The 17,246-nt window shown below is 41.8% G+C and overlaps 2 protein-coding genes across 7 annotated transcripts in view; both read right to left on the reverse strand.

Annotated features, from left to right (window-relative positions):
- LOC112067989 (mitochondrial Rho GTPase 1-A) overlaps window positions 1-12,893 on the reverse strand; it is a 28,001-nt gene extending 15,108 nt beyond the window's left edge. For all 4 annotated transcript variants that reach the window (XM_024134964.2, XM_024134965.2, XM_070437986.1 and 1 more), the window contains exons 1-9: window positions 12,502-12,893; window positions 5,983-6,041; window positions 5,637-5,718; window positions 5,428-5,471; window positions 5,277-5,330; window positions 5,111-5,163; window positions 4,351-4,459; window positions 327-428; window positions 109-207 (exon numbers count right to left, since the gene is read on the reverse strand). In XM_024134964.2, coding sequence (XP_023990732.1) covers window positions 109-207; window positions 327-428; window positions 4,351-4,459; window positions 5,111-5,163; window positions 5,277-5,330; window positions 5,428-5,471; window positions 5,637-5,718; window positions 5,983-6,041; window positions 12,502-12,538 — 639 coding nt within the window. In that variant the 5' untranslated portion in view covers window positions 12,539-12,893. The remainder of the gene's footprint in view (window positions 1-108; window positions 208-326; window positions 429-4,350; window positions 4,460-5,110; window positions 5,164-5,276; window positions 5,331-5,427; window positions 5,472-5,636; window positions 5,719-5,982; window positions 6,042-12,501) is intronic.
- A 95-nt stretch (window positions 12,894-12,988) lies between these two features.
- LOC111981770 (E3 ubiquitin-protein ligase RNF135) lies at window positions 12,989-16,250 on the reverse strand. Of its 3 annotated transcripts, XM_024134967.2 has the most exons (5): window positions 15,985-16,248; window positions 15,310-15,508; window positions 14,972-15,073; window positions 14,688-14,826; window positions 12,989-13,671 (listed from the first exon to the last, which is right to left on the reverse strand). In XM_024134967.2, the coding sequence occupies exons 2-5, from the start codon at window positions 15,499-15,501 to the stop codon at window positions 13,115-13,117; spliced, it is 990 nt and encodes a 329-aa protein (XP_023990735.1). In that variant the 5' UTR covers window positions 15,502-15,508; window positions 15,985-16,248; the 3' UTR covers window positions 12,989-13,114. The 3 variants fall into 3 exon arrangements, with proteins under 3 accessions (XP_023990735.1, XP_023990736.1, XP_023990734.1); XM_024134968.2 differs by lacking the exon at window positions 15,310-15,508 and having other exon boundaries at window positions 15,985-16,250; XM_024134966.2 differs by lacking the exon at window positions 15,985-16,248 and having other exon boundaries at window positions 15,310-15,962.
- Window positions 16,251-17,246: the final 996 nt, after the last annotated feature.

Raw genomic sequence — 17,246 nt, forward strand, 5'->3', positions numbered from 1 at the left:
ATTCGAACCCTTCACCTGAAAGAAAAAGGGCTAGTGAACTTGTTAGTGCTGTAAAAATGTGCGCTGTGCTGCTGTAGGAGTCAAGAGTCAACAGAGTTGAAAYCTCACCTGGAAGAAGTTGAGCTCATTATCATTGAGAATCCCATCGTTGTCCAGGTCGGATATCTTGAAGATGCGAGTCAGCGCTTTGATGCAAGCGGGCTTCATCTGGGAATCAAGTCCAATCAACAGTCTAATGACACAGGTGGCCTCAAAGTAAACGTGAGACTTTATGAACAATTCTTATTTCTGTAACATTCTGTCAACAGGGCATCTTCACTCTTTACCCGTTTCTCCTCTGGACAGTATAACGGGCCAGTGGGGTGCAGGACAGCCTTTTGGGCGTAGTAAAACAACTCAGATATGTTCTTCAGGTTCTTTGCTGAACACTAAAAAAAAACGTTACAAAAGTACAGAAAGAAGAACATACAAAATATTAATTTTCATAATAATATATATATTTACCAACATAACAAAAACTACGCAGCTCCTGTGCAGAACTAAAATACCTAAAAATATATATCTCAGTGCAGAAAGCACTTAAAACTGGAATCCTTAAAATGGTGAAACAGCCACGTCCATTTGGGATATTACAACAGCAAAGAAGTTCCTGCAAACAACGAACGCTGCAAGCTGCTCGGCGCACCTCACCACCGTTCTGTTCAAAAAAACTAAAACAATGCCGCGGTTCCCCCTAATGCGGATTCCATCTTTAAGCTGTGCACGGCAAACTCCCTCCCTCTCGCTCGCTTTCCACTAGATGGGTCAGGAAAGTGAGAGTTGTTTACAGTAGAGTATAGTAGTGTTCAAGATCGGTCTCCATAGTGACCTTGCTGGCTGGGGCCTGGGAGGATCAGACCAGCCGGGATTGGTCTGAGGGATAAGCCAATACTAATTAGACAGTCTGTGAAACATGGAGGAGTTAGCAGCCAAGCTGAACTGTGGACATGGATCCATGGCTAGCTGGGTGGAGGAGAGCCATGGGGGTCAAACTCCAGGCTTGATTGGATCAGTTTGATTGTCAAGTCTGTTTCCTTGAATTGACAATCAAACGTATCCATAGTACACCTCTTGGACATGGAGCGCTGTCTATTAGGCCTAATGGATTTTCCTTGAAAGATGCATGTATACTCACATACCGACTTGAGCAAGCTATAGAAAATCCCTTAGCAATAGCTCCATTAAGAGTCTAGACTGAAACCAATACCAAACTGACCCCGTGCATCACGCTAAGCACATGATTGAACCATGGAATTCCCATCATGAGAAAAATGTTGAAGAGTGTCTGGGTGAAGGTCATACTCATAAATAAATGTCCAACATAGGCTATAGAAAATAAGTGCATATACAGTAAACAAGCACAGCATATAGTCTTAGACTATATACACTTTGTATGGACTCACTGTCACCCTGCATGATGACAGGAAAAAAGCTACAGAGATAGAGCATGTCATCTGGGACCAGCTTTAAACCTTACAGATTTAGATTAACAACATGTGCCATTTGTAAGCTCTTTCAGCAGCACACTAAAAGCTGTATAGCTGTAGAAGGACTGCTACAATATAAGCACCACCCCTGCTATACATCTTTAATAGATAGTGGAACTGTTCAAGCTAGTTCATTAGCAGGACAACAGACTCTTTATAGCTCAGCTATTGTAGGTGTGAAAGTCACACCTTTCCAGTGCTCATCACCCCACCACAAACTCCACCCTTAACACACTTACCATTCAAAAACGAGCTGTTCATCATCATCATCATCAAAAAAAAGAACAAGTAATTACGACCAAAGAGAACAGACAAAATGTACATRATTTTCATCAAGCCAGCTTCTTTCTATGGTGCTACCCATTCCAGGGTTAGGACCATAATCACAAGAGGACTTAAAAATTAGCAGTGAATGTGTTTTTGCAGAGCATACAGCAATGCCGACAACCATCCGTGGAGATCAGTGGACAAAGGCCTGGACAACGGGCAGCACCGAAAAAACACATGGTTGCCAAGAAAGAGGTTAGTTTTGCTAGATTTTTTTAATGTGTACGCAGCATTTGTGTGTTGGAGTCGCGGTACCAATCTGCCGATCTGATACACATGGATCAGATTCAAACTTTGAAGACCGAGATCGAGTCATCGAAGGCAGACCAGCAGAAAGATAATAATTCTCTGAGGGCAGAGATACGGGCAACAGGTGATGCATTGGTCCAGAGCAAGGCGGCATTGGCGGAAAGTCAGGCGGAGAATGACGCGTTGAAGAGGGCAAGGAACGAGATGGAGTCACAATCCATGCCAGGCACACCTGTGAGCTCTAGAACTCCACCTTCGACAGGCAGAGTCAATATACCTGGCAGGTTCATCAGGTCACCCTGACATTTCCATTCCTCTTCTGACAACAGAATTTGACTAACTGCTCACCCCGGCACAGCAAGGGCCGTCTGGACCATTCTGCTGTTCTGCTATAACCTAATAAACAAATGCAGGTGGCTTATATCTTCAAAATGCTTTATGATCCAGATGTAAAAGCATATACAGTATTTCTTCATCAGCATCTTTATGCTTTCATTAATAAAATAATGATAAACTCTTTCAAAATGCTGATGTTTATTTAGTTTAGGATCCATAACGAATTACTATGGGAATAAATATCACTGAATTACAAATATATTGGAACAAAGTTGTCTAATGAAGGTAAACGAATTGTTGCTTACTGGAAAATACTCTTTGAAACACACATGGTAATGTTATACAGCGCCATTATGGCTATTAGCAGGTAGCTGGACAATAGACTTGCCTAGGAGGGTAGGGGGAGAATTCTATCGTCAAATGTATTTCTTAGTTAGGTTGGCTGTATCACAACCGGCCGTGATTGGTTACAACTTGAGTTTAATCTACCAAAAAAGACAAAACAAATAATACAACAAAAAMTATTATTATGCATCACATCCAACCGTGATTGGGAGTCCCATAGGGCGGCGCACAATTGGCCCAGCGTTTCTCTCCCTCTAAAAACACAAATAAATGTTTTGGCCTTTACAAATATTATTTTGTCCTTTATTCAGATTACAATCGCTCACTTTCGTGACTCACTCATTCATGGCTTTGGATCAAAATAAATAAGTACCAACACRCTTTCTGATAGTCTTTAAAAAATAAATGTTTTGGTTATCCTGATTTGGACACCATGTACAGTATTATAATAGCCCATTATGGGCTATTAGCAGGACAATATACCTTTACCAACACCTCTCTGTGTTGGTGGAGCAGCTGTCTAAGACACCACATCGCAGCGCAAAATGCGTTGCAGGTTCGATACCCGTACCGGGAGACCCATGAGGCGGCTTTTGGTTTTAATTTAGAATCCTCTATATAAAATTATTAGGGGAGAGTCACGTCATATTTTTCAATATACTGTAGGTCTACCGTAGGCGACATGAGTCTCACTAGTGTTGAGTAATGTGCTGTTGAAAGTGGTGTAGGTCTTATTTATTTAAAGAGCATATTGAAATTAGAAGCAATAGGATTTGAAGCAATAGCCTACAACTATTTTAGCACCGTTTCGCGCTGCTCTGAGACAGGCATGGGGACTGGTCTTGATAAATCAATGAGATTTTTATTTTCACTGAATCTCTGTTTGGGTATTGGTTAGACTAGAATTACACAATTAGGGTATAGAAATGTTATGCTCTTAGTGTAACCTTTATTTAACTAGGCAAGTCAGTTAAGAACAAATTCTTATTTACAAGAACAGCCTACTCCTTCCTCCCCGTCGGGGAATTGAACCCCGGTCTCCCACGTGCCAGCACGACACAGGGATTCTTTAGCTCAATAGCCCAGTAATGTAGCCTACTCCCGACAGTCACGTTGTACAGCGCCATATTTTCCATACCATCTTAACCGAAACCCAGAGGGCTTTTCGTTTTTTGGAATAGAACCACCATTACGTTAAACAAATTAATTAAGATCAGTCCCATATACTATGTTCTTACAAAAACAGATATGAAATTCTCTAATACAGCCACTATTGAAGGCTATCAAATGCTTTTCAAAGACGCCCTCTGTTGATCAAACTAGCACTAACTAGCATTAATGGTGACAGTGGTTGACACTTAAATAACGTGCCATAGAATTCTGCGGCACCATGCAAGCTGTGCTGCAGTACGCTGCTACTTTTAAAAGGACGAACCACTGTAGGTCAGTGGCTTTTACCCAGCAGCCTCTATGCAATATCTGGCGATGCATCACTACTCTGGGTAGTGAAGTCACAGTGCTACAACACAGTCGGTGACTCAGTACAGAAGCCCTCTGGCAGTCTCACCTCCACACATGTCTCTATCTCAGTGTACTGGTTCATGACGGGCAGGATGGTCTCCATGCTGCTGTGTTCCACCAGGTCAGACTTGTTCCCGACCAGGATGACAGGAACCCTATAGGGGGAGGGTTGTAAATGGTTGATTAGATTGCTTTAAAATAGAGTTATTTACTAGGTCTTAAAGCTGTACATTCAGGGCTGTTTTCCCAATCCATACATCAAATCATGCAATTGTAGTGTGTGATAGTTTTGTATTCTGGTGAAGTCTCCCTCGGAAAACACATACTTTTGATCTCAATTGCACTTCCTAGAAATAATATGATCAAGTGGTGGGTCTGCATGCATGAAGCTCGGCCCACCATGACTTGTTGTACTTCTAGACTGCTGTTCTACTGAGAAAATGTGTACATTTACTGAAATGACTCGTTGTGAAAAGCGTGGACTTGTGTCTATGACACGTGCCCATCTCCTCTTTCAAAACTTTAGGAAAACATCCATGCATCTATCATGTATTTAGGAGAAACCGCATTCATGTAACTTCATGTAGAGTGCCTTTTACAGTGACCCAGTTGGGTAAACGCTGGTAGTGGTTGAGTATTGCAACACACATACCCCATTGGATACCACTACTACACTGCAACCCCCATACTCTTCATGTCATAGGTCATTAAGACGATAGCGTTACCATTGCAAAGCTCATGCAGGAACTGGGCTACATACAAACCACCCATAAGAACCACAACTAAACCTAGACTGTATCCCCTACCTGCTGTCCTTGTCTGTATTTTCATTTATAAGTGGAATCCAATGGCTGGTCACCTAAAYGAAAACAAGATGGTGAAGATACAACATTACAAAAAGCAAACGTGTGAACTGGCTGATATCATAACATAATGTGCATACAGTACTTCAAGTACTATGGCTAAACTCACCTTCTCAATGGACTTCTTGTTGTTGACGGCGTACACTATGCAAATCACATTGGCCTGTAAAGGGAGCGACAACCATTACAATCTGGACTCGGCAGTACTCAAATCTCTACACACATCTTTCTACAATACTGGACATTGATTCTAATATTACCTTTGATATCTCTGAAGACAACTGCTCATCTGTTTGTTCCGCCTCTGTGCATGTTAAAACATGCAGTTCGTGAACAACAGGACAGTATTAGTGTAGTAGTTCAGTGTACATGGCTTGAATGTACAATAACATGCTTACCCATGGTTTGCATAATACAACAGAGATAAGGTACACATTATATAACTACACTGTTAGTACAGTTACAGTACCCGAGTAGTCTACTATGTGTGTAGGAACTCTCTCTGGGGTGACGTCTGCCGGTATGGTGATCTCTTCAGCCCGGTAGGGCACCTGTTACAAGGAACCAACCAAGGATGACCATCATAAAAAGACACCAATGGGATACTCAAAATGTACATTCTACATAGGTAATGCATGTATAACTGTTTATTAGTACTACTGCTGATCATCAAGACGTGCATCTCCCACGGGGAGTTATCCGTCTACACGATACAACTCAAAGCACTCTGTTTGAGGAAAGTGCTTCATAGGCTGAAAAGACATGAATAAATCTATTTAATAAACACAGAGGTTACAGGAAGCTTCTTTACGTACCACCTGTGGGAACTCCTCGCTGACCAGGGACATGATCAGGGAAGTCTTCCCCACCTTGGCTGTCGGGGAGGAAAAAACAAGGAGGAAGTCATATAGGCTGTGTGTCCCGCCTGGCAATGCTTCTTTTCAACTCTAGAATTGGCAGAGGAAGAGGCAATTTGCTCATCCTCACTTCATATTGCATTATTATCATGTTTATGTAAAGTAAATGTTTTAGAGTTGCAGCCTGTCATGCATTGTTTCTCTGCACACTTCAAACAGCATAGATAGCATGAAGAGATAGGCTTGCCTTGTACAAATTGGCAGTCTCTCTCTGTGCTTCACACACAAGGTGAGACAGAATATTTCACTGCAGCAGCATCACTATCCCTGGTCTCCTACACCAACTTGCCTCTCAAATCTAAGATATGAGCATTGGCTCTAAGCCCATTCGTGGCCAGAGAGAGCTACTTGACAGCTTACTAAATCACAATAGGGGTTTGCTTTAGAAGGGAAGGGAATTGAATTTAGCAAATGTGAAAGATAGAGCCCTGGGTCCCTGTATAAACAATTAGAGTGCATTTGGAAAGTATTCAGACCCCTTGACTTTGTCCGCATTTTGTTACGTTACAATTGATTAAATCGTTTTTTCCCCTCATCAATCTACACATAATACCCCATAATGACAAAGCAAAAACAGGCTTTTAGAAAAGTTTGCAAATGTATTAAAAATAAACAGAAATATCACATTTGCATACAGTTGAAGTCGGAAATGTACATAAACAGGTTTTAATGACTCCAACCTAAGTGTATCAACCACTCCACAAATTTCTTGTTAACAAACTATAGTTTTGGCAAGTCGGTTAGGACATCTACTTTGTGCATGAACCATGTAATTTTTCCAACAATTGTTTACAGACAGATTATTATTTCACTGTATCACAATTCCAGTGGGTCAGAAGTTTACATACACTAAGTTGACTGTGCCTTCAAACAGCTTGGAAAATTCCAGAAAATTATGTCATGGCTTTAGAAGCTTCTGATAGGCTAATTGACATCATTTGAGTCAATTGGAGGTCTATCTGTGGATGTATTTCAYGGCCTACCTTCAAACTCAGTGCCTCTGATTGACATCATGGGAAAATCTAAAGAAATCAGCCAAGACCTCAGAAAAAAAATGGTATACCTCCAGTCTGGTTCATCCTTGGGAGGAATTTCCAAACGCCTGAAGGTACCACATTCATCTGTACAAACAGTAGTACGCAAGTATAAACACKATGGGACCATGCAGCCGTCTTACCGCTCAGAGAGGAGACGCATTCTGTCTCCTAGAGATTAACATACTTTGGTGCGAAAAGTGCAAATCAATCCCAGAACAACAGCAAAGGACCTTGTGAAGATGCTGGAGGAAACAGGTACAAAAGTATCTATATCCACAGTAAAACGAGTCCTATATTGACATAACCTGAAAGGCCGCTCAGCAAGGAAGAAGCCACTGCTCCAAAACTGTCTTTAAAAAACCAGACTACGGTTTGCAACTGCACATGGGGACAAAGATCGTACTTTTTGGAGAAAAGTCCTCTGATCTGATGAAAACAAAAATAGAACTGTTTTGCCATAATGACCATTGTTATGTTTGGAGGGAAAAGGGGGAGGCTTGCAAGCCGAAGAACACGATCCCAACCGTGAAGCACACGGGTGGCAGCATCATGTTGGGGGGTGCTTTGCTGCAGGAGGGACTGGTGCACTTCACAAAATAGATGGCATCACGAGGAAGGACAATGATGTGGATATATTGAAGCAACATCTCAAGACATCAGTCAGGAAGTTAAAGCTTGGTCGCAAATGGGTCTTCCAAATGGACAATGACCCCAAGCATACTTCCAAAGTTGTGGCAAAATGGCTTTAGGACCACAAAGTCAAGGTACACAAAGCCCTGACCTCAATCCCATAGAAAATTTGTGGGAAGAACTGAAAAAGCGTGTGCGAGCAAGGAGGCCTACAAACCTGACTCAGTTACACCAGCTCTGTCAGGAGGAATGGGCCAAAATTCACCCAACTTATTGTGGGAAGCTTGTGGAAGGCTACACGAAACATTTGACCCAAGTTAAACAATTTAAAAAGGCAATGCTACCAAATACTAATTGAGTGTATGTAAACTTCTGACTCACTAGGAATGTGATGAAAGAAATAAAAGCTGTAATAAATCACTACCATTATTCTGACATTTCACATTCTTTAAATAAAGTGGTGATCCTAACTGACCTAAGACAGGGAATTTTTTGATCAAATGTCAGGAATTGTGAAAAACTGAGTTTAAATGTATTTGGCTAAGGTGTATGTAAACTTCCGACTTCATCTGTAAGAATTCAGACCCTTCACTCAATACTTTGGTGAAGCAGCTTTGGCAGCGATTAGAGCCTCGAGTCTTCTTGGGTATGACGCTACAAGCTTGGCACACCTGTATTTGGGGAGTTTCTCCCATTCTTCTATGCAGATCCTATCAAGCACTGTCAGGTTGGATGGGGAGCGCTGCTGCACAGCTATTTTCAGGTCTCTCCAGAGATGTTTGATCAGGTTCAAGTCCGGGCTCTGGCTGGGCCAATCAAGGACATTCAGAGACTTGTTCCGAATCCACTCCTGCGTTGTCTTGGCTGTGTGCTTAGGGTCGTTGTCCTGTTGGAAGGTAAAACTTCGCCCCAGTCTGAGGTCCTGAGCGCGTTAGAGCAGGTTTTCATCAAGGATCTCCCTTGTACTTTGCACTGGTCATCTTTGCCTCGATCCTGACTAGTCTCCCAGTCCCTGCCGCTGAAAAACACCACCACAGCATGATGCTTCCACCACCATGCTTCACCGTAGGGATGATGCCAGGTTTCCTCCAGACGTGACGCTTGGCATTCAGGCCAAAGCGTTCAATCTTGGTTTCATCCGACCAGAGAATCTTGTTTCTCATGGTCTGAGTGTTTAGGTGCCTTTTGGCAAACTCCAAGCGGGCTGTCATGTGCCTTTTACTGAGGAATGGCTTCTGTCTGGCCACTCTACCATATAGGCCTAATTGGTGGAGTGCTGCAGAGATGGGAAAACCTTCCAGAAGGACAACCATCTCCACAGAGGAACTCTGGAGCTCTGTCAGAGTGACCATCGGGCTCTTGGTCACCTCCCTAACCAAGGCCCTTCTCCTCCAATTGATCAGCTTGGCCGGGTGGCGAGCTCTAGGAAGAGTCTTGGTGGCCACTGTGTTCTTGGGGACCTTCCATGCTGCAGAAATGTTTTGGTACTCTTCCCCAGATCTGTGCCTCAACACAATCATGTCTCAGAGCTCCACGGATAATTCCTTTGACCTCATGGCTTGGTTTTTGCTCTGACATGCACTGTCAACTGTGGTGTAGACAGGTGTGTACCTTTCCAAATCATGTCAAATCAATTGAATTTAAACACAGGCAGACTCCAATCATGTTGTAGAAACATCTCAACATCTCCATTCCATAATCAATGGAAACAGGTTGCACCTGAGCTCAATTTCATAGCAAAGGGTCTGAATACTTATGTAAATAAGGTGTTTTTTATTTTTAATACATTTGCAAACATTTCTAAAAACCTGTTTTCGTTTTGCCATTATAGGGTATTGTGTGGAGATTGCTGAGGATTTTTTATTTTTATTTAATCCATTTTACAATAAAGCTGTAACCTAACAAAAAGTGGAAAAAGTCAAGGGGTCTTAATACTTTCCGAAGGCACTGTATAAGAAACCCTGTTATTAGAGAGAATCATACACATTGCCAAAAGTATGTGGACACCTGCTTGTCGAACATCTCATTCCAAAATCATGGGCATTAATACGGAATTGCTCTCCCCACTGCTGCTATAACAGCCTCCACTCTTTTGGGAAGGCTTTCCACTATATGTTGGAACATTGCTGCGGGGACTTGCTTCCATTCAGCCACAAGAGCATTAGTGTTCGATGCGGTTGAGGTCAGGGATCTGCGCAGGCCAGTCAAGTTCTAGCACACCGATCTCGACAAACCATTTCTGTATGGACCTCGCTTTGTGCACAGGGGCATTGTCATGCTGAAAAAGGAAAGGGCCTTCCCCAAACTGTTGCCACAAAGTTGGAAGGGAATCATGCTCAGATCAAAGATTTTGCAATAGTAAAGTTTTGAAAAACGTATTTGTTATTCAAATTAAAAGCCCAATGAATACTCGCCTTTGTTTAATGATTTAACTCCCAACGCTTGTGGGACATTTATTTTGATGGCACGTATAAATAACTGCACGAGGACACAGTGACTGACAGGCTGATACACTTCACAGTTACAAATAGTAGCTAGCTAGAAATAGCACAAWCATTGTTTTTCAAAAAGAAAAGGAAAGTAAACAATGTAGAGTGTTTTTTGGTCTTTTTCCACATTAGATGTACAGCCGTGTCAAAGCCTTCAAGGGAAAATTACTCCTCCTGACCCGCCAAGTAGCAGCCAACAATCTCACCCACTTTCCAACACTACTAGTCTGTTCCCTATCAGATGACCAGCGGGAGAAGTAACGTTATACATCGCTGCTGCGTGCTTTGAACAGTGCGTTCTTGTCGTTTTGAGGATTTCAAAGTGTTGGAAAACGACATGCTGTTGGTTTCCTCTCCTTTCACCTTCAATGCGGATAATGCTCCCACTGACCTGCAACTTGAGCTTATCGATCTTCAGTCTGATGCAGTGATTGGAGAACTATTCAGAACAATGTCACTGACGAGGTTCTATGCATCTCTCGATGAACAAAACCTTCCAAAGATTAGGAGTCATGCTCAGAAGATGTTTGTACTGTTTGGGTCAACCTATGTATGTGAACAGACATTTTCAGTGATGAAATATAACAAGTCAAGGCACAGATCATCTCTTACTGACTCTCACCTCTGAGCAATCCTGCGCATAGCGACATCAGAAACTATACCTGACTTCACTGCTCTAGTCAATGCCCATCAGAGACTTCACTCCTCACACTGAGTAGTTTAAATGTAATGTTGAGCTTTCTCACTTTCTTGTGTTTTTGTGCATACCCGTTAACAAGAGTTCTGTCCGTGGTGCTGAATGCACAGTGTACTTTTCCCTCCATGTAGTTCATTGCATGTTTAATAATGAAAATACCTACCAAAAGGAGAACATGAATGTGGTTTATTTCTGTGCATGTTAAAAAAGTTAAATAATTAGCATATCTGGATATGATTTACAGTAGATATATCTGTCAACACAGTCATATACATGATGTATAATCCTGTAATATGATTCTGGCACGCGATGGCAAAAATATATTCTAATGTTGCCCTCCATGGAAAATAATCGCCCAGGACTGGTCTAGAATGTAATTTTATGCTGTCGCATTAAGATTTCCCTTCACTGGAACTAAGGGGCCTAGCCCAAACTATAAAACGTGCCCCAGACCATTATTCCTCCCCCACCAAACTTTACAGTTGGCACTACCCAGATTTGACTGTCAGACTGCCAGATGGTGATTTAACACTCCAGAGAACGCGTTTCCACTGCTTCATAGTCCAATGGCCGCGAGCTTTACACCAGTCCAGTCGATGCTTGGTATTGCACATGGTGATCTTAGGCTTGTGTGCGTGCGGCTGCTCGGCCATGGAAACCCATTTCATGAAGCTCCCGACGAACAGTTCTTGTGCTGACGTTGCTTGCAGAGGCAGTTTGGAACACGGTAGTGAGTGTTGCAACTGAGGACAGGCGATTTTTACGCGCTTCAGCCCTTGGCGGTCCCGTGCTGAGAGCTTGTGTGGCCTACCACTTTGCGGCTGAGCCGTTGTTGCTCCTAGACATTTCCACTTCCCAATAACAGACCAGGGCAGCAATTTTACGAACTGACTTGTTGGAAAGATGGCCTCCTATGACAGTTCCACGTTGACAGTCACTGAGCTCTTCAGAATAGGCCATTCTACTGCCAATGTTTGTCTATGGAGATTGTATGGCTGTGTGCTTGATTTTATTCACCTGTCAGCAAAGGGTGTGGCTGAAATAGCCAAATCCACTAATTTGAAGGGGTGTCCACATACTCTTGGCCATGTAGCGTATCTTTAAAGTGGACAGGTGCTGCCTAGGTGAGTCAGAGTGAATGTTTTGAACACATTAACTAAAGCTGACATTTAGTTAGAGCAAATTGCTTAGATCGCAAAGGCAATCCATGCATTCATATGACAAACATGTCATGTCGACAGGCAGTTAGTCAACATCAATTGCAGATGGTAAATAGCCAATGTCACTTGGATCTAAACATCATATTGTTTAGGATACTAGCTAGATAGCTATGTTATGACACTACTAACTGAGTAGTGTAGTTAACATCATGGTGTGTGTGGTAGTGTAACATTAGCTATAAAACTGGATGAACCTAGTGGAACACAGCTAGCTAGAAAAGGTTATTCCTCCGAGTCCTTTCATCAGCATCACGCGCTCCTCTAGCTGGCTGTCATGCATGTAGGTTCGGGCTCGACAGTAAAACAGAACTAATTACAGAGTAGACCAAAACAAATCCACTTACGCTCTCCCACCAGTAATATTCTGACGTCCTTCCGCATCTTCACCACTGTTGAAGACCAACTCTGCAAATTCGTTCATGAAATCATTTATGCTCTCGTGTGGTTGAATACAGCCAGCCAGCGAGCGTTCAGCTATCTGGCCTGGCTTACGTTTGCATTTTCCCAGTTGAGCTTCACCAACATAAACCTAACTGACACCGCGCTGCGTTCGTAGTAAATGCCCTGCACGGAATGATATTACCGAACGGCTCCTTTGAAATAATTAACCGCTCAGACATAAATCTTAGATGATACTGTCGACATTGATATATTATTAGTCATTCGTCTGCACACAAACTTGAATGTTACGACCGCACAAGCTAGCCTGAACCTGAAGTTACGACCCGCCTCCAACGAGGCGCGCGAGGGGACAAATATTGTACAGCTAATATAACAACGCAAAACTCCATACATTCTTTGGGTGAAATAAAAAAGCAACATACAAAAATATAGGTGATTGTCATTTTATTTTGACCTCTAATAGGAATATTGTGCTAAATATATTCATTACTAAATATTTTATTTTCTCATTGATAAACAGACAACTCTTTATGTTGTCCCCATCCTCACATCACCTTATGACACCCAAGGAGGAAAGGTCAGAGCATTGTTTAGCTCCAGCCCAAACAGCCAGAAGACTGGCCTCACTGGCTCTGTGAATCCCTCCTCCACACAATGCAGCAGAGTCTGACTGTTAGACAGGCTATAAAACGACAAGGTCCCATTCGTCACATCCAGAGCCAGTCTAACGATACTGGGACAGCCATGTTTGATAAACTCCCCTATGTTATCGTGCCAGTAGCACAGCTTGTCCCTGCTCCACTCCAGGCACCAGGAGTTAGCTGTGCGACCCAGCTTATCTCTGCGGCCAATGTTGGGGTAGGAAACCCCGACAGCCCAGCCCACGCTCGCCGACGTATCCACGTCCCAATAGTGGCAGCCTTCACTGAACTCCTGCTCCGCCATCCACTGGCTGATGTCAAAGCGGCCGTCGTGGCATGCAGAGGACGTCCTCTTGGTCACCACTTTGTGCTCTTTGGGTAGGAAGTTCAGGCACCTGTGGCCCTGGGCTGGGTTGAAGGTGAGCCAGGAGAAGCTGGCCCCAGGCAGGGGATGGGGTGGAGGGGCGAAGCCTGTTGACAGACATGGCCAGATATGGACAAAATGTTAGCTTGAAGTCATTAGATGAATGTACTAAAGTTTTCAGCCTACTGTATATGACCATGATGGAAAAAAGTACCTAATTGTCATACTTGAGTAAAAGTAAAGATACATTAAAGGAACATTTCACCCAAAAACTGTATTTTGGTATTTGTCTCATTAGTTCATTGTTGACAAAGTCCCACAATGTTTTGCTTGTCAGCAAATACAGAAATCATCCCTGTATGATGCATTTTGCAAATACCAAAAGATAGTTTTTGGGTGGAGTTTTCCTTTAATAGAAAATGGCTGAAGTAAAAGTGAAAGTCACCCAGTAAAATACTACTTGAATAAAAGTCTTTGGTTTTAAATATACTTAAGTATCAAAATTAATAGTAATTGCTAAAATATATTTAAGTATCAAAAGTAAAAGTATAAATCATGTCAAATTATTTATATTAAGCCAACTACACAGCACAATTGTTTTGTTTTTTAAATGACGGATAGCTAGGGGCACGCTCCAACGTCATTTACAAACAAAGTATTTGTGTTTAGTGAGTCCACCAGATCAAAGGCAGTAGTGATGACCTGGATTGTTTTCTTGATACGTGTGTGAATTGGACCATTTTCCTCTCCTGCTAAGCATTCAAAAGGTAACCAGTACTTTTTGGTGTCAGGGAAAATGTATGGAGTAAAAAGTACATTATTTTATTTAGGAACATAGTGAAGTAAAAGTAGTCCAAAATATAAAAAGTTAAGTACAGATACCCCCCCCCCCCCCCCAAACTKCTTAAGTAGTACTTTAAAGTATTTTTATTCAAGTACTTTACACCACTGGTATCTGATGTACTCTAATGACACAGATATAGTTGAATGGCTATATTGTATATAGGCTACCCCATCTAGTGGTTGATTGGTGAAAACAGCACATTATATTTACAGTAATCAGTACATTATAAGGAGTAATATTCAAATGAGACTAAAGAATAGGAAATATTCTACAGTCTACCTTCAGCCCTGTATCTGTCATTTGAGGGAGGGGAGATGGGCAAGTCCTGAACCCGACCATCATGGGAGGCTGGGACATCAGGACACCTGTCATCTGTCACTTCTGAGCTTGTGTCATTTATAACAACAGGGGCCTCCATCTATATGACAAGATAAGACAACACAGGAGCATGAAAATTATCTTTAAAAAATATGATCTTTAAAAAATATGATCTTTAAAAAGGAAAACCGACTAAGAAGGAGGAAGTTGTAGCCTACTGTAAATACTGTATCTGGAAAGTTTACCTGTTGCTGTTGAACAGTACTTCCAAGCTCAGATGGTCTGTTGATATCAGTCTGTTGTGAGTGTGAAGCCACACATTCTTCAGCTTTATCCTCTTTGAAGTCCTGACAATTAAATAATGTAATATCATATAATACAATTAAACTATTTCTACTATTTGATAACTATTATAAAGTTATTTACAGTTGTGCACTTGTTAACGGTAAAACATAAAAGTGAATCCTCCAACCTGATTTATTCCTATTTAAAATTCCGTGTTATTATGTAGCGACGTTTTGATCGTGACAGGAGTCAATAAGCATACTCTGTTCATAAAAAAAAAAAAACTATAATAACTTACTGCTTCCATTTCGTGTCCTTTTGTAAATTCTTCAGTGGATGCAAAACGTTTATGGTCGTAATGAACATCCACGATGTTACAAAGTGTAACATTTTTATGCAGTTTAAAACCTGGTCGAATTTTTCCTCTGCAATCGGGACAATCCTTCTTCGTCTTCGCTTTTCCACGTAGACAATCCTCTAAACATTTCATACAATAACTGTGGCCACAAGTTAAAGTCACTGGATCAGTGAAAATGTCAAAGCATACTGAACATGTGAGACAATTTTCTATATCTGTAAGAAGTTCTTCAAGTAGTAACGCCATTGCGATTCGGTGTGTAGGCTAGAATGCATGAATTGAAACCGAAAGTACAGTAAAACAGATTGCAAATTTCCTGAACGGGATTTTCCCTCTCGAAGAAAAAATACATGTACCTAATTAATAAACATCACCTAATTAATTATCTCTCTCTTTCTGTGTGTGTGTTTGAAAGCCGGGAAATACAGTCTGTGTGTGTGTGTGTGTGTGTGTGTCTTGAGGCTGATACTCATTGCTGAGAGAGGTGTAATTACAATATGTCAATGAATGCAACTGTAGACTTGTCGTGTATAACGTCTGTTGGTTGTATTATAATTGTTAAAAAATTTGACACTTTCCAAGCCTGCCATGTTTCTGGTTAATATATTCACTCACCTCAAAACGGTCTATAACCAGAAATGTATCTCCCACTGAAAGCATGGTTGCATTGCCACCTGATTGTATCTTTTGCCCAACCTGGTATTCTCAAGTGTACGATGTGCCGATCACTTTTTTGCTTTAAAGGTTCAGTGCAGTCAAAAACGTGATTTAAATGTGCTTTATATATATTTCCACACTAAATGGTTGGAGTAATATTGTGCAGTTGTGGAAATTATAATAATGCACCTTTAGTGTAAGAGCCGTTTTAAAAGACCGCCTGAAATGTCTGCCTGTTTTGGTGGGATGGAGTTTTGGCCAAGCTGGTGACGTCACCAAGCGGTAAATGAGTTAATAGACCAATAAGAAAGAGAGTTCCAAACCTCTCTGCCAATAACAGGTAGTTTTAAGTTTTCCTCTCCCACTCAGGCCACTCCCAGCATAATTGTTGCTTGATTTGTTAAATTCTTTTTACCATTTTAATTGAAAACAATCATAGTAAGGGACATAACTGTTATCAGGAATTATTTGATATTGTGATAAAAACGGCTGCATTGGACCTTTAAGGTAATCAGAGTGGTTTTACACATTTGGCACAGTGTTCACTTTCCCCTTCACAATATTGCCATCATTGTACATTTTCCATGATGTCAATGTCACAGTTGCCCCCCTGCTGGCTTCGTTGCCTTGGTTGTCTCACTTCTGAGTTGAAAGTCAGTCAGTGATTAATTGACTAGTACTGAAGTTGAACTGCTAAACCCCTGCATCTGTGGTTGAATTCTATGACATGTGATGATAATTCTAAARCTATAAAGTGACTATGAAAGTGACCCTCATTAGTGTGAACGCTGCGTGTAACAAATCCGGTATCAGGATAAATAAAAAGCAAGGTCTGCTAACTTTCTTTAATTATGTTTAATTAACGCAAACAATAAATGGCAAATGCAATTTTCGTATATACGGGTTCGCTGTATCACCTCGCAGGGTAAAACAGGGAACTGGCAGGAAGTACGTAAACAGCTGTTCTTATACCGTGATGACGTAGTTCCAACGCGTCTGATGGCCTATCACAGTAGAGGCTGAGCGCYGTTTAAACTTTGCTCAGCCTATCGCCGGTACTGGTCCCCTTCTCTCAGATGTCCGCATCTGGTCGTTGCGTAGATTAGATCCGTCTTGTGTCTTCCCGTCAATTCTACACTCAAACAGTTCCTAATATGGTATTGTCCAGTACTCTAACCTCCCTGGTTGGCCTGGAGATATGCACCCCTCCCCTCTCCAGA

Source organism: Salvelinus sp. IW2-2015, unplaced genomic scaffold, assembly GCF_002910315.2.
Source record: "Salvelinus sp. IW2-2015 unplaced genomic scaffold, ASM291031v2 Un_scaffold19, whole genome shotgun sequence".
Taxonomy (NCBI): Eukaryota; Metazoa; Chordata; class Actinopteri; order Salmoniformes; family Salmonidae; genus Salvelinus; species Salvelinus sp. IW2-2015.

Coding starts and splice junctions, on each gene's coding strand:
- LOC111981770 (XM_024134966.2), bottom strand. CDS start 15,615: ATGGCGTTACTACTTGAAGAACTTCTTACAGATATAGAAAATTGTCTC. Junction 15,074..15,309: donor AAGGACACGAAATGGAAGCA/GTAAGTTATTAT, acceptor TTTAATTGTCAG/GACTTCAAAGAGGATAAAGC. Junction 13,672..14,687: donor TGACAGATACAGGGCTGAAG/GTAGACTGTAGA, acceptor GTCTGTCAACAG/GCTTCGCCCCTCCACCCCAT.